Source organism: Mytilus edulis, chromosome 10 (assembly GCF_963676685.1).
Source record: "Mytilus edulis chromosome 10, xbMytEdul2.2, whole genome shotgun sequence".
Taxonomy (NCBI): Eukaryota; Metazoa; Mollusca; class Bivalvia; order Mytilida; family Mytilidae; genus Mytilus; species Mytilus edulis.
Genome location: NC_092353.1, coordinates 46,556,481 through 46,581,545, shown reverse-complemented (window position 1 = coordinate 46,581,545; position 25,065 = coordinate 46,556,481). Strand labels below are relative to the sequence as shown.

Here is a 25,065-nt window from a genome sequence, read left to right as displayed (position 1 = left end):
AAATTAGTGGTTTTAGCATAAAAAAAATTAAGGACAAATGATATTAAGCATTGATAATATTTAACGTGTCAAATATAAGAAGTTGAGCACCCACTACTTAATAGGTTATTGTCTATTGATATATTTCGCGTTAAGTCATAGCGTTTTCAGTTATTCAATATTCAATATTTTGACAATTTGTCAATTCGCATTATTTGTTTTTGTTTTCTTGTAGTCACATTATAAATACACGTTGTCAAGTTAATCATATCTTTATAATGGAAACTTGTAGAAGGGTAATACGTGAAATCATAATATTTAAAGTTTGATCCAAAAGATTCAGTTATCTGCAAATTAAATTTTTTTATAAAATGAATTTCTGTCTATACAGTGTTAAATCACTGATGGGTGGTTGTGAAATAAAAGAACATATTCTGAATATATACAGCTGTTATTACCCGAATGATGCAATTGTTATATTTTGCTGTTTAACGATTGCAACATTAAATTCTAAATGCAAAAAAAGTTAAAAAATTGTCAATCAATTATGCCGGAAAACCTCAGGATTATCAACCAATCAATTACTGCTTATTGTTATTGTAACAACACGACCGTTTTCGTTTCTTCATCAGAAGAGGAGTAGCCGACTGATCTTGGGATTGTTGCTTGCTTCCGACTGGTCAATTCTCTCACATGACACCAATTAAATTTCAGGTTGGTAAAGACTTTGTGATATTATAATTTCATGCCCTCACAGTTAGAAAAGCTCAATAACGAGAAGGTACTGAATTATTTGGGTTACAACTGTTGTAGAATTTCAAATTTATACATGAATATAATGAAAAAAATGGCTAAAATGTTGCTCTTTCGTTTTCTTGCATTATGCCTTTCGATTATGGTGTCAGGATCTAGTTCAGTTGGTTCCGATTCAAAATCTTTGCTTACCTGTTCAAAATTTCATTTTGAAGAAAAGGTGTTAGAGAAGCTTGTGCGCTTGGAATATAATATGGAAATTACTGAAGAAAAGATGAATAAATGGGAAGTTAAGTTAGAGTCACTGTTTTCGAAAATAGACGAACAGATGAAGAGATGGGAGGATACATTTTTATCTAAACTGGTTAAAATGGATAAAGCCGTGAACGAAACAGATACATTTGTTGAATCAGTGCGAGATATACAATTACAGGAACAATCTCGAATTAACGATTTGTATCACGAAAGTGTTGATCATTTTAAAAATCGATCGCAAAATGAATCCGAAATGTATGGACAACAGATTAATTCAATGTTAGAATCTATGTCTTCAAAAATTGACGAAGTCGGTATCGCTGAAAAGAGAATAGGCAATTCAATGGAATTAATGCAGCATACCTTGCAGCAAGATCAGGGACGATTCAACCAATCATTTGAACATTTCTTGGAAAACACCAAAATTCAGTCTAAAAAAACAATTAATGAATTGTTTGCAAAGCAACAGAAAGGTAAGATTAATTTCCAACAGTTATATTCACACTTTTCAAATGAAACATATGCGTGTGGTGTACTAATTCCTGACATATGCGCTGGTGTACTAATTCCTGACATATGCGCTGGTGTACTAATTCCTGACATATGCGCTGGAGTACTTATTCCTGACATATGCGCTGGTGTACTAATTCCATTGTAATTCATCAACCTACTATACTTAGATAAATATTTTTTTCAATCTAATATTTATTTCCATGATATATCTCCATCGATTAATCTCGTTGCCTTTTCCCAACAAGACATTTATTTTAAAGAACATGGTTATGCTCCATTGCAAAAATCTAGCCCAGAGCTTTATTTTATTCTTCAATTTATTTAATATACCGTTCATTTCCGATCGAGAAATAATTTATGGATCTTCAATTTCAGTAACAATCCTCTTTAATAAAGTTGTAAAGAACATTATACCGAAAGAGGTTTTTGCCTTACTATTATCAATTACTTTTGGCCTATACTTGCTTCGAGTATTAATTAGTATATCTGTCAGTCCGTCAGACAAAATGTATCATAGAATGGTTCGACCATCACATTTCTTGTCTTTGCCTAAAGCAGGTGGGCAGTGCCACATGCTATTTTCTTATGTATACATTGCAGCTTTGTCGGAAATGTATGGCGATTCCTGTAAATTTTTTTTTTTTTTTGAAAAAAGTTTAATCACATATACAATACTGAACTCCGAGAAAAATTCTAAACGTAAAGTCCCTAGCCCAATGGCAAAATCAAATGATAAAACACATCAAAAGAATGAACAAGAACTGTCATATTGCTGGCTTGGTTAAGGCATTTTCAAATGCAGAAAATGGTGGATCGAACCTGGTTTTATAGCGCTAAACCTCTCACTAGTATGAGAGTCGAATGATATTTATTTCTTTTTAATTCTTTGCAGAATTCTTTTTGAGAATATATTACTAGTAATACATCTTAAGCAATTGATGTCATGATTTTTTAGTAGTTATTTATTGTCGTTAAGCAAAAATATAGCGTGTGACAAAAGATACTTATGACATAAAACTGGTGGCACATTTTGAAATGTCTTCGTCGAATTCCACTCAAACTAAGTTGTATAGTACATATGATTATTCATGATACATTTGTATAATAAGGAAAATTTAGATGTTGGATAATTGTCAATGAGACAGAATCCCAAGAACCCAATTATACAAATATCATCTAGAACGGTCATCATACAGACTTCAACAATACGCATGTAACAATATGTCACACTCTTAATTATCCTGATGTTTTCAGAATTTGTTAATGAGTTTTATCAGTTGAATACAGAGAAAATATATGAGTTTAAAAAGGCTCGAGGGTATAAAAAAATCAGCAAATATTGAAACATTTTTTTTTCATTACAAATTTTATTTATTACACTTTCAGTTGTGACAGTTACTTTATGATTTGGTACAAATGATCTCCCTTTGGTGAAAAAATGCCAGTTTATTTAAGAAAAAAACCACTTTTTTTACTCATCGGTGACCTATATTTTTTTTTTCAAATTGACTGTCCTTAAACTAAAATATTGTAAAATTTAAGCGATTTCTGTAATTTAGTTCTTTTTTATTTCTGTTTTACCTTTTTCCCTTTTATTTGTTCCACAGAAAAAAAGTACCGTAACAAAATTGCATGCTTCTTTCAAAGGCAAGTTTTGAACTTAAATGAACAGTGACCCATATTTTTATTAACTTTTTCCATTAAGTTTAGGATGATGTTTTTTTTATAGAAAACAGATAGCGAAATCCTATATTTAAAAAGAAATATTTAGACCCTTGAGCCCCCTAAACATAGAAAAACAGTTTATCAAAGAATGGTGTCTATAACAAAGGTATAAATCAGTATATATACATAAACACTCAACGTTAACAATATCGCGATGAACAGTATCGTGTAATTAATGAATCCTCGCAGTTAATGAAAGTGAGTTAACATTACAAAGTTTTTATTTCCGAAATGTGTGTGATACAGTGCAACTACTAAGAAACAGAAACTGTTTGCTACGTTATACATAAGGCGTATATAAAGTGAATACATGTATACTTTACAAATTAAAGGTATTTTGAGTTGCATATGTATCAATGATACGTTTATTTATTATATAAAAATCCATTATCATTATGTAAATATTTAAATTAAGAAAATAAATCTTTATTAATTTCAGTTGCAGTCACAGCATGTACATCATCAGGTCAAACATTTCCCGATGGAGTAGTTAGATTTGCTAACGTTAAATTTCATGTAGGAATTGATAACCTTGATACGTTCAAATCGAGTGGGATATTTGTTTGTGAGATTCCTGGCTTGTATTATATTTCAGCTCATATATATACAACGACAAAGGGAGGTGCCTTCTACGTTACGAAGAACAGTTTTCACATCGCAAATTCTGCATCTGATTCAAATGATGTCTATTCAACTAATCCAATATCTGCTGTAGTAGAACTTGAATTAAAAGATACACTTTACGTGAATGCTGGTCATTTTATTCGAGCAACGTATTCCTGTCTGTCAATAATGAAAGTAATATAACAATGTTGTGTTGAACATATAGTATGTCTGCTATGTTGTAACAAGTACTTTGTTTACACCTGTTATTTGGTCTGAATAGTTCTGAAATCTTTACCATAAAAACATCATATATTAAGCGGTATTTTCGTTTGTTTTATTTAGCAGTATCTTCTTGATAAACTTTTATCCTGTCGGTACATTTAGAAAATTTATGAACATCTCAGATAGGTAAACCATATTAATTTGTATTTTGCCATCTGAATGTATTTAAAACCTGTGAATTATTATCAATAAAGATTATGCAATTCAATATATATTCATAAAATAAAACTGTAATCTGTAACTGAAATGTTACTATTGCTGGATTGTTTTATCGATTTATTTTTGAATTTCATATGAAATGTATGTTTAACTTCAAGTTTATTACAACCCTTAATCGCAACACGAACGAACATGTCAGTAATGTTGTTCATGCTTATTTGTATAAAATAAACGAAATATTCAATAGTCTGTCTAGGAAAATAGAAAAATTGCAGATGTTAAAAAACTTTAAAAAAACACAAACTTACTGGTTATTTACACAGTTGAAGCTGACAACAATCAATTTCTAAAAAAAATATCAATAGCCTTAATGATTAAATTTTTCAAGAACAAACACATGTAAATAAAAACAGCTGATACGTCTGGTGTGATTCTAAAACAAAACAAAAAGGCAAAGACAAATAAACTAAATGGCGTTAAAAGAACAGAAATCGTCAATTTATTTAGGGTATCTCAACATTAGTTTCAGAATCATAACATAATTATGAACCAAAAATTAACACTCCAAATGTATCACGCTTGTGTTTGAAAATATGAACACCAAATCTATAAATGTGAAAGAACATAAAAACAACAGAGGCCGCAATACATACCATTACTTGCGGTTTGTAGCAACCTGAGCACAACTACAAACCTTCGTGAAATCAAAGTGATTTATAGGCTACTTCTATCATTTAATTCATATGCACATCCCATCTCGGAAACTGATAATTCAGTTAGTTACGGGTCAATAGTTTGATACAACAACAAGAAAATGAAAAAAAAAGATGTGAACAAAACACATATAACTTTCATCTCGAGACAATGCATTCAAAGTATAAAAAAGAGTAAACACTTAAATGAAATAGTCATGACTTTTTAGTGTCAACTCTTCCTGATGTGGTGGAAACATAACATGTAGCTTCGGCACAATTGTATGATTATATGCACTAGAAATTCAAAGACAAATTGAATTAAGAAAGTAAATACAATAGATAAGAGTTGGTTTGATAAAACAATGTCACGCTTGTCGACTGTGTTACTTATTTTAACTATTTTTGGAAAGTCCTTTTTTAAATAAGATCTTTCATTAATTAGGTTCTATCTCTGGTGAGTTGATATGATAGTTAGGCTTTGATTTGAAATCTTTATAGTTCGTTGTTAATAGCATTTTGACATATGTCGAGATCTATCAAAAAAAAATTAAAGAGCTGTTATTTTTTTATAATGAACCTATGACTAGTATTTCAAATATTTTATTGAAATAAATTATACCTTACATTTTCATATACTCTCTCCGAAAAAGATATAAAAAGGAATCCTAGCCTATATATATCAACACAGAATTGCTCAACTGACAATACAATACGCATTTATTTTACAGTATTTTTCGTCTCATTTAAGGAATTTAAAGGATAGTATACAGCAACTTTGAACTCAAATGTTTTTAAGGAGGGACAGACATAAAAAATCATATATAAAAAATGATTTAAAACTAAGTGGCGATTCACAAAAACTCCACAGTTTGTAATGCTCAACAACATAAATAAGAAAATATATAAAGGGAGTAATTCAAAAGCATAGGAAACTAAGGATTGTTTAAAACGCACCTTAAAAAACTTTGAATAAAACCTTGGAATTCAATATATCTGAATATAAATAAATGCTATTTCGATTCTCTATGACTGTTGACAGTGGTCATACTTCCCTCTCCTTAATCAAATGGTCGTCTCTTTGGTTATAAGCGTGATATTCTTGGGGGGGGTTTATTACACGAGAGAAGCTGTTCAACTTTAATATGATCGCTTTTTAATTCGTTGTTGATAACATTTTGGCGTAGGAAAAGGTTGGCGTCAGACAAAATATGACCTTGAAATGCAACCTTGTCATAAAATATCAAAATGACCATAATTTGTTCCTTAAATGGATCTCTGTTTCATAAGTGTTCATACTAGGTTAGACAAATATCTTTATTAAAGTTTTGAATATATTGTAAAACAGCGACCATTTTGTGCTTGCGAATACCCTTAGATTTTCGGTAGCCAAAATTTGCCAATGGTGATATTGAATCATTAGACACAAACACATTCTGAATCTAGAGTGTCTATGTAAACTACGTTAAAAACTGTAAAGAATTGTACTAATGCAACATGTTTATAACGTTCATTTTGATTGGATAACGTCACTTATTTTCATGGCATCAATTCACAGTTGATGCAATGAAAATGTACGCAAGCGTAGACGACGTATTACAGATTTTTAATATATCGTTTTAAACTTATTTTCAATCAGTTTAATTAAAATGGAGATAACAATATTGTATTTTAAGCCACGACTGCATCAATTGGTGATTTAATGGTCGCAAATACACGTTTACTGGCTCTGCTAACATGTCGCTAGTAAACTTAATTTGCGACCATCAAATCACCATATGATGACGTCGGAGCTTAAAATACAACACAGGTATCTACTAATTAATAATTTGACCTTAATTGACATAACAAGACAAATAATGTGTACTTGAGGAGTACATGTAATTTCTTTGTCATTTATAATTTGATGCCCCAAAAAGAAGTTCTTGTTTATTAATAGGAATATCCAAACTATTGTTTTGTGAATTTTGTAGGTTATTTTTTTGGCCGGCTAATTATAAGTAATACCTCAAATTATTAGGGCCTACTTTAACCACTTGTGAACTGTTCGATGTTTAACTCGTGGCTGATGTTGTCAAATTGTCATCTTAGTTTTTCTCAACGCTTTGTTTTAGTCGATGTTGTGTTGTTTTGATGAAGTATGTGTATATATCTGTCTGTGTGATTTTCTACAGGGATAATTTTAGTTTCGCTTTATTTCCTGGTTTAAAGGTTTAAAGATATGTAATAAAAACAAATATAAGCGTCTTTACATCATACTTCCACCAAAAATAAATAGACGGGAATAAATGATCTTTTGTTTATCAAAGAAAAATAATCCACATCAAATTGATCAAATGACAATACATAACACATAAAAACAAATTATGGTTTTTAACTTCGGAACGGCACGCGAACTCGTGACGGGGTTAAACTAATTATTGTTATCTTCTCGGTTATATATTCAAATGAATTATTAAAGCAAAAGCTATTGCATAAAGTACAGTAAAAAGATGCACTACAAGCAATTGATTAACTCTATAATAACGTCATAATAATTACATAAACGCCAGTCAACTTTACAAAAAATAAAGTTACTGAGGCACAGAATATGAATAATATAAAAAAGAGGTGTAAACCTGATGTTGTAAACTCTCGTCTTATCTCGGTGGTTCTACTACAAATTTGTTTTTTTGGACTTTCTGTGCACACAAGGTTCGTTGTCCATTATCAAATAGCAGATCATTTGAGTTGTATTTTGTAAACATGTTTTCCGCTGTGAAATCAATCGTATATTTCATTCACATTGAATACAATATTAGAAAACTAGATATCTAAGGTGGGGAATAGCTTCAAATACGTGACAAATTATATATTATATACTAATATGAAAGAGAAAAAATTACGAAATTGAAGGTTATCCATTGAACATTTGTACTGTCAAATACAAACGATTAAGCATTTGCTACAATATAATATGTTATGTGCTAAACATCATACAATTCTGAAGGCTCAAATAAAATACGTTAGCTTACATGTCGTACGACGTATGCTCTTTAAAAGTATTTGGTTTATGAAATATAATAAGATATTTGAAAAAAAGACTTTTATGAAACTATCAACAAGCAATCTTGATTGCAATGCACCTTGAAATTAAGCTGAAAAAACATAAATTGTTGTAAAATTGAGAATGGAAATGGGGAATGTCTTCAATGTCGCGAGAAACTCCCGCACCCGGAGGCGTCCTTCTGCTGGCCAGTGTTAGTATGTTGAAAACTGGAGTCATACTATTGGTTGAAGTTTCTTTTTTTATATTTTAACATAATTCTGTAGAACTCACTTTTTGAATGAGCTCTGATATCTGGGTTCAATTGTAAATTCACCATTATGACATGGTTCGGCAGTATTTGCTCTAACCTCCTGCATTTTCAGGCTCTGTAGGACTTCAGGCTCCAGGGATACGATTTCAAACTCCATTGATATAGTTCAGAGCTCCACTGAAATATTTCCCAGCTCTGAAAAAAGAAAATTAGGGTTCATGATACGCGGAGTATTATGTATTGCATAGCCAGAAATTAATAGTGGTTTTGCTGATTAATATTCATAATATGTAAATGAGAATTGTACCACGTGATAGTAGTTTGAACTGGACTGGCTTGATATCATTAAAATCATTAAAATCTTTAAAACACGGATATTATAAGTTGCCCGTCACAGAGTCCTTATTTACAATCACTTTGATATTTCCGTAAAGTTGTCAGGCGGTCAAAATCAAAACAATGAACGCGAATTTAGTGAATTGTTCGTGCTTTCGTGAGTTTATTCTTCTTGAAATCGTGACATTTTAACTTTACGTGGGAACCTAGAGTTCAACGACTACACATACAAGGTTTGGACTTGCTTATTCTTTGGAAGTTCAAGTTTCAAATTTCACTCCGGCAACCTGTTTTTGTAATGACCTTAGTAGCCAATTTTCAACACGAAGTTTGCAAATTTGACGTTTCAGCCATTTTAGCCTGTATTTTACACTGCAATGTTAAAGGCCTCTCGCTTCGATTTTTAAAATAGCTCAGGAACCTGTATATTTGCAACAACAGTCATTATGTTTCGTTTAAATGGTGTATATTGTTGTGTATATTCATTTTCTGCCCCGGCAACCTGTCTATCACTTAAATTAAAATTAAAACAGACATTTTTTCAAAATTCCCTATCATTTTAATGTAATTTCCGTGACCCGTATCCGATTTCTTTAGTATAATATTCAAATAAGCAAAGTGGCGTTGATTTCTGGATATGGCGTGATATTATAGTAACATTTACTGTACCTCTCACCCATTGTCCTCGCTTGCAACCAATATGGTCTATTTGAGTTTGCAGTTTCCATAACATAGTGTTTATGCTATTGCAAAATAAATTAATATCTTCACAAATGAAACGGATATGTTCTGTAACATGTAAAAATTTAAATTTTGGGGTTCTTGTTTTGATTTATAGAATAGAAAATATTTGGAAGAAATAAAAAGAAGAAAAAAAGTGTGCAATATATAATAAAATTAGAAATAGTAAAAAAGAAACATTTATAGAATACAGAAATGACAATCCCAATCCAGACTATCCCTGTCTACAGTAAACACTGGTGTATAACAGAAATCAAAAAAGAACTTGTTGATAAGCGAAAACGAAGGATTACAATTTATATTTTCAAAACAAAATCAAATCAACAATCAACAACATAACGGTAAAAACAAAACTATACATGTAAGAGGGAAACAATGGTTGAGTATATATTGAACTTTTCAATCTGTAAAATAATACAAAACGTTATTTTTAATGTTACAAATGATAAAAACAATACATTATTTCAGCATATGATGATATGAACATATACCCCACCACTGTATCAAGTGTGTTATGATATTTGAGGCACTCGAGACAGTTAACTCTTAAATTTTGAAGCGCAAGGCTTGCCGAGCTTTTTAGATAATTTTAAAAACGTAACTTTTGAGCGTGAAAAATATCGTTATACTAGATATTTAGTGCTGGACTTTAAGATTGATTTTTAGACGAAAAAAAATATCTTTCCTTTTCAACGATTGGCTGAAAAATGTACTCTTTATATACGACGTCATCAGACATGATCGTTTCTTCAAGACGACACAATAACAAATTCAAAAGAAAGCAAAAAAAAATGACGTCATAATTGAATTTAGACCTTTCATTGGCCGATATCAACGTTTAGTTTTAAGACAAGACATAGACATTTTATCACACCGATCAAGAATTGTGAAAACATATGAAAATTAAAGACGTACCATTTCTATCTAACCATACATATTTCAGTGTACCTTACAGTGATAGGACTTCTATTGGTATGTGCAGAAACTGTTTTGAACAAATTTAACATTTTCTGATAATGAGATTTGCAATTATACTAAACTCCATATTATTGTTAGAACAATATAAAAGTGTCCACATGAATGTCTGCTTACTTCTTTGCATATTCACTTGTATAATTCCATGGCGGATTACATCTGATAACAAATCAGAGTCGAAGCACAAAATGACCCTATGTCATTCAATTGGTCAAGGGATTATGCAATATTTGTTGAACAAGGACCAATATGGATTAAGCCATGATGAACCTATCTAAATAGCACATATTTAGCCCACAACATTTGACCCAAAATAGTAACTGATACTCTAAACCGAAACATGACCAACATGTTATCAATACAAAAAGTGCATTTGATTGTGGATATGGCCCGCGAACTGATTTGTGTAGAAAGCTGTGTTTTCCTCAGAAAAGAAAAGTAATAAAGCAAATGATAATATCCAAGAAAGGGTTACAACATAGTATAATGGGTTTTAAGTCGTTTACCGGAAGTTCAAATATAACTTATATTAAACAGAGTGAATGTTACTTAAACGTTTGTTATGAGAATGTCAGCTTATATTTGTCTATTTCTAAATATCAATTGCAACAGGGTAATACGAACAAGAAAAATACATCGTACAAGTCATTCTGTAAACCAAGTAGATACTGGCAGTTTTTTTCAATATCTATTGTTCATGTTGCATGAATGAGAAAAACAACAGTGCGTATTTTAAAGAACAAACACGTAATTATTTATTCGATTCCTTTCTCTTTGAATTTCTGCATAATTTGTTAAACTATTTTTTTGCACTTTAAAACGTAATATATCATCGTCAGAAGATCTAGACTCTCTCTTCAAAAGAAGCAAACAAGAATTATCGCTCGATTGACGTCACTGCTTGTAACTACGTTTTTCTTGTTTAAAAGGGCCAAGCTGACATTCTTTAATTCTTGTCTTGTCTTTTATTTTTGCTATTGTGTTTTGTCTATAAGTTTTGTTATGTATCTTTGATACATATATGACATTGCTCTGTACTTATACAACCCTTTATTGTGTTATTGTACTATGGTAGATTTGTGTATTTTGGCTAATATGGTAGATATATATACCAGTTTGTCCTTTTGTTACATATTTGCTTGTTTTTATAGTGATTAGGATTATAACACAATGTTGACCCCCTAATTTTTGAATTTTTTACCTATCATGTCTGTATATTTTTTCACACATCGTTGTCAATATAATGGAAGTTGTTACGATTGTCATACATTCAAGTAAAAAGTTTAACTAGCTTAAACCCCATGTTAATCCAAATGCCTGTACCAAGTAAGGAATATGGAAGTTGTTGTCCATTTGTTTGATGTATTGGGCTTATGATTTTGTCATTTTATTAATGACTTTCCTTTTTTGATTTTCCTCGGAGTTCAGTGTAACAGTCCAATAATATGACACACTAAAAACAAGAGCAGACAGTGTTGAAACTGTTGACAAAAAAATGTCGCTAACAGTTGTATTATGGGGTTGGTGTTATCTATTCTTTAGTTTTAAGAATAAGTGTTTTATTTTTAATAATTCTAATATTACTTCGTTTCGTCTTTCCTTTATGTTCATTTGATTTGTGACGGTTCCCCGACTTATGGTTTCTACCTGCTAAGGAAATTGAAGTTTATTTCAGTGGGAAGTCTAGTGAAAACGAGATCTTTTTAATGTTCTCTCGTATTAGCAAGGGTGCTATCAATTATTAACTAACGGGAAATCTTTTGAAATGAAAGAATGGATTCTGCAAATATACAGCTGTTATTACTCGAATAATGAAGTTGTTATATTTTGCTGTTTAACGATATATACATTAACTTCTAAATTGAGAATCATCAATCAATTTTGCAAGATAACCTCCGGATTAACCAATCAATTATGTCACAACTCAGCCGATTCGTTTTTCATACGAAAAAGTGTAGAAGATTTATCCGAGGATTTTCGCTTGCTTCCGATTGGTTAACACTCCCACATAACACCAATCAAATTCAAGGTTGGTAAAAAGTTTGTGATATAATTCCATGCTCTCACAGAAATAAAAGATCGATAACGAAGGCGAACTGAATTATCTGGGTTACAACTGTTATAGAATTATAAACCTTATACATGAATGATCTGAAAAATGGCTAAAATGTTGCTCTTTCGTGTTCTTGCAATAGGCCTATCGATTATGGTATCTGGATCTACTTCAGTTGGTTCTAATTCCGAATCTTTGCTGACCTGTTCTAAATTTCAATTCGAAGAAAAAGTTTTAGAAAAACTTGTGCGGTTGGAACATAAAATGGAAATAACTGGAGAAAAAATGAATAAATGGGAAGTAAAGTTAGAATCGCTTTCTTCGAAAATAGACGAACAGATGAAGAAATGGGAAGATAGCGTTTTATCTAAATTGGATAAAATGGACGAAGCCATGAATCAAACAGATATTTTTGTAAAATCAGTGCGAGATATGCAATTACTGGAACAATCGCGAATTAATGATTCGTACCACGAAATTGTTGTTCATTTTAAGGATCGATCGAAAAATGAATCCGAAATATATGGAAAGCAGATAAATGAAATGTTAGATTCTATGTCCTCAAAAATTGAAGAAGTCGCTGTCGCTGAAAAGAAAAGACACACCGATCTGGAATCAATGCAGTATACCCGTCAGCAAACGCGATTTAATCAATCATTTGACCTTTTCTTGGAAAACACAAAACGTCGTTCTACTAAGACAATAACCGAACTGCTTGCGAAACAGCAGAAAGGTAGGTTCCAGAATAAAAGTTTAAAATCCCACTTTCCATATGCAGATGAAATAAATGCGTCTGGTACAATATTTTATTAACATGTTAAACATGTATCTTAGTCTTAATTTGTTTAGTCAAAATTTTATTTTTAATGATTAATCTCTTACGATAAGTTTTGGAACGTCAATTACAAAACCAACACATAATTTTATTTAAACATGTTCAATACAACGCTAAGATGAAATTGGAAACAAAATCAGGGCAAAAGTTTTGAGTAAATTAAAGCAGGATGACTATTAATATATGTGAAAAAGGAAGGACCGAATAGAGTGAAAAATAAAAAGGCAGGATAGAGATAACAGCTAAGAAAAAATATTTCAGCCTGCCGGTTATCTTTTTTCTGTATTATATATTGAAATAATTTATATTTCTTTCGAATCCTTCGAGTGTTTGTAGATTTCTCTTTTATGAATTACATCTCTAGTTTCATAGTTTATTAAAGAAAACTCAGCCGCAGAAGACTGCGTAACAGGAGCATATTATGCACAATATAGATCACAACATATTTCATAATACATACAGTATACATTTTTAAATTATACATCTTCAGAGATAAATCTTTGTTTATTGCAGTTTTAAATCAGGCAAGCATCTTTTCTACCTTTTGAATAAAAATTGACAGCTTAGACAGCACATTATTATTACAATATTTAAGCATGCCCAGTACTTTTTTAACATTTGGATATTTTAAATAATATGGAGGTATGAACTTCCCCCTTAAATCTTTAACTTTATAATTGGTACATATACATATATAGTGGTACACATCCCCAAGACCAGCTTTACAAAGTGGACAAATTCTCTCATTTCGTGGTACATTTCTCCATCTTCCTGTTACAATGGGAAACTTTGTATAACATACCCTTAATTTACATATATTTACTCTTATAGTAACTCATGACTTTTTTTATTAGTTCTTTATTGGCAAAAATATAGCATGTGACAAAAGATACAAATTACATAAACCATAAAACACATTTTGAAATCTCTTCATCGAAGCAAATTGCATGATTTCCACAAAAACTTAGTTGTATAGTACATATGATTATTCATGATACATTTGTATAATAAGGGAATATGAGATGTCGGATAATTGTCAATGAGACAGAAACCCTAGTACTCAATTATACAAATATCATCTAGAGCGGTCATCATACAGACTTTAACAATACACATGTGTTTAAACAACTTGTCAAGCTTTAAATCGCGCAGAAGCTTTTTTTTTATTAATTTGTTTATAAATGTTATCAGTAGAATAAAAAGGAAATATATGAGCTTAGCATAAACAAAGAGTTTAAATAAAAGAATAGCCTCTATAACAACGGTATAATATATACCTAAATAAACTCTAGGAAAAACACAAAACGAAAACAATTTCATGCTGAACAATATCGTGTCATCATGCGATTCTCGCAGTTAATGTGTGTGAGCTAAAATAACAAGGTATTTAATTTTGATATATATATGTGAACAGTGCCATTACTATGCTAGCTCAACCATGAAATGATTATTACCTTAAAATTGGGAGGAGCATGGCACCAACTCATCATCCAATGAAAACACTCATATCAATGGCCTGTTTATAATATGTATGTTTCATACAAACAGGTTTACCCAAACAACTTTCAAATTAAATTTCATTTCTTATAGTCTTTGATTGAATTAGAAAAATCTGTGTATTACAATTAATTAGAAGCGGAGTTACGGTTTGTGTTTTTTTCAAGGATGATGTACCATTGTGTTGATTCAATGCTAAACGGATGGAGGATTAATGCAAGCAGTGCTAGCAATGATTAATTTTCCTTAAAACAAGTTTATACATTAAGATATTGGTTTAAACAAATATAAATATGGACCAACTCAAGTACACCTTCTACGGTGCGCTCGACTTTCGTGACTTAGCACGATTATTTTTCAATTTAAAGGTTGTTTAGGACTTTTTGTAAACAATAAACGCTAGCACATCATAGAAAATCAAGTGCGTAATCTATGCTTAAAATTTTATTTAAGGAATGACTGTAATTAACATAAAAAATTTTGTGCACACTGAATAACGCGCGTAGCGGGTTATTTAACAGTGTGCACCACATTTTTTATGTTATTTCGAATAGACATAAAAAATATTACAGTCATTTCTTATAATTTAATTCTAAATTCTATTTTAAACTTAATAACAAAATAACGTCAGCCAATTAGAAGACATGTAACATCCAAAATTAAATTATAACAAAATATTTGTAGATTTTTTTAAATAATAATGCTTGCTCGAAGTTTCCCCTTCGTATATGTTCAAAATGGCCCATCTCTATTATTCATTATCTTTGCTGATTTTATACTATTGCAGTTTAAAAAATTGTAATTCAAAGGCTACAAAAGGGGCCATAAACCTTATATTTACGCCGTGATTGTACAATTGTAAAGTACATACACATTACTGCATTTATAAATGAACTGAGTAATTGATTGAAATAGAATTGGCAAATCAAACACACCTACAACCTGCTTGTGAATTAGCTTATAATAGTTATCAATAATTTTAAAATTTAGGTTGAAAACTTATTTTTAAACTGACTTGTAAAACTAGTTTTTTACAATGTTTATATTTTGTAATTAGTTCTGATTGGTTCTCTGTTTAACTATTGACCACCCAAAGGCTTATGTACCTTACCTAATAATGATTTCATGGTTGAGCTAGCAAGGAAGCTAACCAAATAATCTACATGTAGCTTTATACTCCTTGGAATCTGCTGTTAAAAAAAAATGCTTATTCATCAACGACACGTACCTTATATTATTTGGAATCAGTAATATGTTAACATCTATGTTATAGAATAAATATATTATTTACTTTCAGTGGCGGTCACAGCTTGTGTATCATCATCTCAAACTTTTTCCGAAAAAGTAAGATTCTCTACAGTGCACTTTCATGTAGGAATACATGACATTGATGCATTCAAATCTAATGGAAAATTTGTTTGTGAGATTCCTGGTTTGTATTATATTTCATCTCATATTCGTACTACTACAAAAAGCCATACTTTTTCCGTGAGGAAGAACGATAAAACTATTGTATATTCTGCATCTGATTCAGACAGTACTTACTCAGCAAATCCAATATCTGCTGTAGTAGAACTGCAACTTGCAGATACACTGTACGTGAGGGCTTCAGGTCTTTACATTCAGTCAACATACTCATGTCTGTCAATAATGAAAGTTGGTTAAATCATTTTATCCTGTTTTAGAGTAATTTCTCGCAATTTGATTGGATATTGTCCTAATAAATTTCAGTACAATTTTTTATCCCGTCAATTGGAATTATCTCCCTTATTTATTACGTCAATTGAAATTATCTCCCTTATACCATTGACCTAATAAAAAAAAAAAAAAAAAAACAATTGAGTTGCTTTGTAGTCATAATATTTTTTATTTTTCACATTTTTTTATTTAATATCTAAAATATATTTATTGATATTGTCCTAACATTGAATTTGAATATAATAATATGTTATATAACCAAATCAGGATAAATTCGTTACACAGTGTTCAATTGTCCAAATACGGAATTTATCGGGTCAATAAAATTCATATCGGGTTTGGCTTCGCCTCACCCGATATGAATTTTATTGACCCGATAAATTCTCGTATTGGGACAATTGCACACTGTGTAACTAATAGTGTTGACAAACGATCAAGAGTAATAAAATTGTGATTTCATAGAAATTTGAATTGATGTTTGTTCTGTTAATTTGTTGCTTGTTTAAATTTGGAAAATGTGTGTTCAGGTGTTTGACCTGGTGCAAACAATTGCATGAATTACAATGACTTGTTTGGTATTGTGTACAAAGTGCTTTAATTTCATACTGAATACGGTATGTCTGAAATAAATGTTTTAAAAATAAAAACATATTCAATTCATTCACCTTATGTCTTTTTTGGGTATTCAATGACGAAAATGTATGAAAAATAATTATTTATCATGCAAGTACATTTTGAAAAGGTATGAACATCTCAGATTATAGTAGAACGGGGTTTTTTTTTAATTGACGTCATCAATGTTGGACTGGTTTGTTTTTAGTACATCTGTGTGTATTCCCTATCGGTATCTAAACAATGATGATTTGTGTAGTCTGTTCTCCTGAAACATTATGTCGTTATAAATACATGAAACGATTACCACAGAATTATAACAATGAATTGAAAGTTTGACATTAAACAATGCTTTGGCCATATTGCCGGCTGTATCAATTGATTTTTCCAATTCTTATTTAATAGTTACTAAACGTCCTAAAACAATCCTTCAAAGCAACCAGAAATGATAACTTTTTGAATGCAATTAATCCTTATGTACTTAAAAAAACGAGTTCTTGATGAGTTTTTCAACCAGGGAAAACAAATGAATAAACACTTATCTGATAGATACCGTTTTTCACAAACATATAATTACTGCCTTATGTTCACATTTGATGCTGAAAATAAATATTTTTTTAAAAGAGATCAATAATTTAGATAAATGATCCGTCTAAGAACATATTATTTGGTAATAAAACAACTGATTTCACATATGATGATTCTTTAACAAAATGAGAAACATGTTTTCGAGCAAACAAAGTTAAAGACTTAAAAGCAACAACGAATATAGGCTAACATTAACTTTCCCTCATGATATAACAAACTTAGTTTGAGCAAAACTACATTGTTTAATAACCGGAAATGGTCAAACAAAATGTATCACGCATGTGAGGAAAAGTTATAAACCAAAGCCAAAAAATGTAAGAGAGCATAAAATCAACAAATGCCTAAACACACAAATTTGCTTGTAGGTATTGTCTGAGGTTGTAGCAAATTCAGCACAACTACATAATACCACCAACTGTATATGTATAAATACATTCTATCATGTAATTCATACTCGTTATGAAACACAACAAACTGACCGGTAGATATTCACTGGAACCCAATAATCAAGCTAACGTGGTACAAATATTTTGGTTTAAGACCAAAAAAAAACATGTTTGCGCAACGCGTGTAACGTAAACGTACATCTCGAGACAATGTATGGCATGTTAAACACAAACCAAAAATATTAATTTTTAATAAAAATTAAAGTCACGACCTCCCGATATAAATTTTTTCTAATTAGGTAGAAACCTTATGCTTATTTCTGTCACAATTATATGATAATATGTACTTACAATTCGCAGACAAATTGTATCGTTTTTGTAATGCAAAAACCAAAACACGGTTTGCTGGGTAGATGAAAGCAGCAAGAATTAATAGTCAAGTTACAATCATTTAACAAGATTAAAACACACAAGAACATATGATCCTGGTCCATACTGCATATGTATCCGAATATCCGAACTAATCTTAAGTATGTACGTTTGAGTTACAAGTAACTGACAAGTCATTGAAATGTGCCCTTTTCACACCCTTTCAACAAATGTGCATCGCTATTCAAACATTGTTGAATGATTGTCAATGACATAACTATCATCAACAAATTAAATGAACATAATGATTCATTTGTAGTGATTAAAGTCAACTGTGCAGGCTTTCAAATGAAAAAGAAGACCGTTAAACCAATTCCCCAATCCCCCCACCCCCACCCACCGACCCCACCCAAAAAAAAACCTTTTTGTCCCACCAGGACACGTGGTGTTACAGCATAACATCAGAACAAACTGTAAAAATAGGTAGCATTGGATTAACTCAGAATGTGGGTACTTTGCATAATATTCTTATATACAACCAATCGAACCAAATCACAAAAATAAGAGAATAAGTTATCAATCAGTACCAATGGAATGAGACAAAAAATAGGATAATGTATAGAAAACAACAAGTTAAGCACACAAAGCACCTTATTAAAACATTGGATATTACTTCTATTCATATCTGATGCTACTCTCATTAACTTAACAGTTCTTTCGTAGAGAAATGACACAACTGCCATTCTCTACGCAATTGGTGGTCTTATTTTATGCCCCACCTACGATAGTAGAGGAGCATTATGTTTTCTGGTCTGTACCTCCGTTCGTCCGTTCGTTCGTTCGTCCGTTCGTTCGTTCGTTCGTCCGTTCGTTCGTTCGTTCGTCCGTTCGTTCGTACGTTCGTTCGTTCGTCCGTCCGTTCGTTCGTTCGTTCGTTCGTCCGTCCGTCCGTTCGTTCGTTCGTTCGTCCGTTCGTTCGTTCGTCCGTCCGTGCGTCCTTTCGCTCCAGGTTAAAGTTTTTGGTCAAGGTAACTTTTGAAGAAGTCGAAGTCCAATCAACTTGAAACTTAGTACACATATTCTCCATGATATGATCTTTCTAGTTTTAATGCCAAATTATAGTTTTGACCCCAATTTCATGGTCCACTGAACATAGATAATGATAGTGCGAGGTTAAAGTTTTTGGTCAAGGTAGTTTCCCCATTTTCATTCTCAATTTTATTTGATGAAGTTAAAGTTACATCAACTTGAAACTTAGTACACATGTTCACTATTATATGATCTTTCTTATTATAATTCCAAATTAGAGTTTTGACCCCAATTTCACGGTCCACTGAACACAGAAAATGATAGTCCGAGTGGGGCATCCGTGTACTATGGACACATTCTTGTTTATATATAAGATTGGTAAGTTGATGAAAATGAGAATGATCAAATTGTCTGTCAAGTGGAAACGATCAGGCGTGCTGGCTGCATTAAAGAAACTTATTTTAACAGCTCGAGAACTCTAGATTTTCTGACGTCAGAATATATTTGCATAGTAATTTCCAAAACACAAGGCCAATATGGCCTTGAAAAACTGACCAATCGACTTAATGAACTACAATGCGTTGTGGGCTACTACGAGTAAACTACTACTTAAAACACGTGGAATTAGTGGGAAAACAGTCAATTAATATATTGTCTGGGACTCTCATTACCAAAGTTTTTATTCTGCAAATATTTTTAATGTAAAATATATAACGTAATCTTCAATTTGCATGCTCAGATTAAAAAAATATTGTTTATTGGCTTCACGATTCGACTTTCTTTTTCGCCTTGCAAAAGTAGTTTAACCGGTTTTGTGCATTGTTATGAATTGAACCTGCATTAATTTCACGACATGATACAGTGAAATATCCAATGAAGTGACCACTGTCCAGTAAGAAAATCATTTGAGCTCTTTTAAACCTGTATAATGTCATTGCAAAATCATTTCTGCCTAGAAAAACACGAAACTTTCATTGAAACACTTCTTTCTGTACTGAATGTGTATTTTGTTTTTATCAGGACCTGAACTAAAAGTAAGAACATCATAATATTCAGTATGCTAAAAAGAAGTGTTATGAAAGCGGCAGGTGCGGGTCCAGCCATTTTAAAAAGGGGGGTCCTAACCCTGGACAAAAGGGAGGGGGTTCCAACTACATGTCCCCATCTAAATGCACTGATCGTCCAAAAAAAAGGGTCCATCCCCGGCACCCCCCCCCCCCTGGATCCGCCACTGAGCGGGTACGGTATATAGCTCAATACATTTTTTTTATAGTTTCATCCATCGATAATATCCGTTTGTTGCTAATTTTATCAAAAATATACCTCAGAGGATTTTTTATCGTTCGGCTGCTGTCCTGTTGACATATGTAAAATATCTCCAATATCAAAAGTCTCTGGATCATAGTGGGTGCCATATTACCTATTATTTGTTTTTCTAAAACGTGCTTTGTATATAGAAATAAGAAGATGAAGTATGAGTGCCAAATGAGACATCTTTCCAACAAAGACGTAATTTAGTAAAGTAAGCAGTCATAGGTCCAATGCTGAAAAGTAAGCTATTAATGACCCAACAATTACTTGTGTAAAACAATCCAAACAAACAAACAAAAACAAAAAAAACTGCCCAATTAAATATAGAAAAGGACAAGAAATCTATCCCATCAAAACAAAATATATTGTATAGGAGCCTGTATTTCAGTGGTTGTCGTTTGTTTATGTGTTACATATTTGTTTTTCGTTCATTTTTATATATATATATAATTAAGGCCGTTAGTTTTCTCGTTTGAATTGTTTAACATTGTCATATCGGGGACTTTTATAGTTGACTATGCGGTATGGGCTTTGCTCATTGTTGAAGGCCGTACGGTGATCTATAAATGTTTTTTTTATTTTCTGTGTCATTTTGTTCTCTTGTGGACAGCTGTCTCATTGGCAATCATACCATATCTTCTTTTTTATTATAGATCCAACGCTGCAATTTTCACAAAACATATCAAATTTTCCACCTTGTCGCACATACATATTGATAAAATCATTACAGCTTATTTCCTAATGCATGTGGAGCAAAAGTTTGGTTAACTTGCTTTCTTTGTTTGTATATTGTACAAAATATAAAATATACAAGTTAAACTATTCCTATATATATATATATTGTTTAAAGATGTCAATCTTATTTTCAAAGCTTGTATAAACAACTATACAAAACAAAGCAAGCAAGCCAACCAAAGTTTTACTTTGCAGGTTTAAGAAATCAGTTGTAATGATTTTATTCAGTTTGGCAAATGTCCGAGCCCGTTAAAAAACGAACAAACTGAAACTACAGTTGCTGACTTCACTACCTTAAAAACAAGGGAACAGTTTGGAAGTCCCATATACTGAAATGTGACCAACAAAAATACTTATAGATTTTGTTAACACTGCCAAGTTTCGCCTTTTTTACGAACACAAAATTCAAGGATCCCACATTTGCCTTTAATTATCTATACGAACATAGCTGTACTCTTGAATATCAGCACCGGCTGTTATCGACGGCTTACTTTACACCAGTAAGTTTGTCTTATGGGTAATTGTGTTGTTTCGCTGTTGTTTCGTTGCTTCTGGTGGACAAATACATAAAATATCTGTGCCATCATCAAGCATGTTAATGGCTATATATCGGGTAATTCAAACCCTTTTTTTCTTTGCATAGAAACAACTCTTCGTTAATCTGAGCATGGAAGTAATACTTTATATCACGAACTATAAATGAGGATACACAAAATGGAAAACTAAGCGAAATTGTGAATCCCGCATTGCACGAAAAAATGTGTTGTATTTCAGTAAATAACACGTGTTATTGGTTGATTGTAAACACGTAGTAGTCCATCATGCATTGTGACTCATTTAGTGGATTGGTCAAAAACCTAGGTAAAAATAAATTGCGTCACATGTAAATAAACAATTACATGTGCGAGAACATAAGTATGCTAATTTATGCATTTCCATATAAGGTAGTGGTCCCGACCTGTTTAAGATATTAGAGAAAATATATATATATATATATATATATATATCACAGGTAACTAATGAAAATGAAACATTCTTTCAAAGGCAAACAATTGAGCATTTCTACTGCAGTGAGATATACACAAAATACATAAATAAACACATGACATGTCGTATGCATCTTATAATCAAAGGTGTATTGCTTATAAACAATGAAGGGGTATTTGAGAAATGTTTTCTGTTACATGTAGTTAACTATTGACTATGTTTAAACTGCAAGTGTCCTTCTCATTTTACAAAAAATGTACTCTTTCATCAAATGTGCATCAAAATTCAAACATTTTTAAAAGATTGCCAATGAGATAACTATCCTCCAGAAACCAAATGAAGTGAATGGTTACAATTAAAGACAACCGTGTGGTCTTCCAAATGAGAAAAGGTCTCAACATGGAAGTGTGAAACAATTCAAAAGAAAAAAAAACAGCTGCTTTCTTTAACTCTTTAGTCGAAAACAAACTGATTTGTATAGTTCGTTCTTATGTTGTACTGTTACACCTGTGTCCAAAGTTAGGGAATGGTTGGGATCCCGCTTACATGTTAAACCCCGCCACATTCTGTATGTATGTGCCTGTCCCAGGTGAGGAGCATGTAATCTAATGGTTGTCGTGTGTTGATGTGTGACATATTTTTTGGGGTTCATTTTACTTTATAAAATTAGGCCGTTAGTTTTTCTCGTTTGAATTATTTTACATTTGTCATTTCGGAGCATTTTATAGCTAACTATGCGGTATGGGCTTTGCTCATTATTGAAGGCCGTATGGTGACCTTTAGTTATTAATGTCTGTGTCATTTGGTCTTATGTGGAGAGTTGTCTTACTGGAAACCATACCTAATCTTCTTATATATATTGATAATGGTATTGCACAACAAATTACGAAAAGACAATACAAAACAGAGCAAAGAATGCTAAAACCTTAGCAACACGTATATATTTATATCAGAGGTAAACTGGTGAAAATGAAACGTTTTCAAATTTGCCGTATGCATCTTGGTATTTTGTTTGCAAACAGTAAAGTGATAATAGAGAAATATTTTTTGTCAGTTAACTACCAACTGTGTTTACACTCAATTTATCCTTTCATTTTCTCTGTTATCTTAATCATCTATGTGAACATGCATTTATTAAGTTTAAAAGTTGTGTATTAATTATTAATCATGCATATACGAGATTGGAGAATGGGTAAAAAGGACAAAAACCCAATAACATCCCTAAACACCCACCCATATTTCATGTTAACCTCCCTCTTCCTACAACTTATATTTCTCGAATGTTATTCATAATTTTCATACGTGACAAAAGTAGTAAGAAGTTCTACATAGCCAAAATCACTAGATCTAAACTCTGCAAAAGAAACGAAACATGTTTTACCTACATTTCCGTAATCGCAAAAACAACTAAATGTTGCTTTTACTCGTTTCATAGTTTTTGATGTAAAGGACGACAACAAATAAAACATAGCTAGGGTTAAAAGGATAATGTGTAATGCATATCCTATCCAACTGTTATAATGAGTTATATCTTTTATTTAAAGTAAAGTACAAAAAAGGGAACGAAATTCCTTATTGCATGTTCTCGTTTTTTATTCACTAAAAATAAACAAGCAAAGAATATTGACAGGATTCGTGATTACAAACTGTCTAGATGGTATTAAGGATGTTTGCTAATTTGTAACAAAATAACAAGCTTTTTAAGATACTGTTTTAAAATGATAGAATTAAAAAAGGAAACAAATAAGCAGGAAAAATGAAGGGTACGTGTAATTTGATTTTTTTTAGATATCAGCAATTGAAAACTTGGCGGGAAATGATATCTCTAGATTTTTCATACTGTTATCATTGGCCGCTATTTTATTTCAAAAACTATGACAAATTAATAAGGATTCATTAATATTCTGAACAGAACAAAATTTTACTAAACGTTAACAATGAAAAAAATATGGAAAACACTAGGTATACGTACTTGTATCAAATTCAAGTTAGTTACATGTGTTGTTATTAAAGATAGTTGTAGTCCATAGGCGGATCCAGGGGTGGCCTAGGGGGCCCGGGCCCCCCTTTCGTGGGAAAAATTTGGTTGATTATATAGGGAATCATTGACGCAGGACTGGAGAGCCCCCCCCCCCTTTAGGTCATTCAGCGGGCCCCCCCCCCACCCCCCTTAGGAAAAGTTCTGGATCCGCCACTGCTGTACGATAAATTAATTACACACAGTAAAAACATGAAACACAACACTTTATTGCACATTTTTTCCCGTCTATTTTGTATTTTTATAAAGCAGCGTATGAATTATTTTTTCAGTGTTAGTTTTGATCATAAAATAGACATGACATATATTTTATAGCTGGACTTTTTGTCTTTTTTTAAAGGAAAAATATATATGAAACATGTCAAATTAACATTTTGTATCATTCATGATCCGTTTTTGTCACTCGAAAATAAATGAAAAATAAGTTACTTCATTTCTGAAAATATATCTTTATAGTTCGTTCTTATGTTGTACTTTTATACCACTGTCCCAGGTTATGGGGGGATTGGGATCCCGCTAAAATGTTTAACCCCGCCACATTTTTTATGTATGTGCCTGTCCCGACGGAATGATTCGTACGAATAAATTGTTGAAAATTTTCAGATTCGATCA

The 25,065-nt window shown here is 31.7% G+C and overlaps 1 protein-coding gene across 1 annotated transcript; it reads left to right on the top strand.

Moving 5' to 3' along the window:
* The first annotated feature begins 719 nt into the window (after positions 1–719).
* LOC139491313 (uncharacterized) lies at positions 720–4,321 on the top strand. The gene is made up of 2 exons (XM_071278932.1): positions 720–1,460; positions 3,665–4,321. The coding sequence occupies exons 1-2, from the start codon at positions 725–727 to the stop codon at positions 4,030–4,032; spliced, it is 1,104 nt and encodes a 367-aa protein (XP_071135033.1). The 5' UTR covers positions 720–724; the 3' UTR covers positions 4,033–4,321.
* Positions 4,322–25,065: the final 20,744 nt, after the last annotated feature.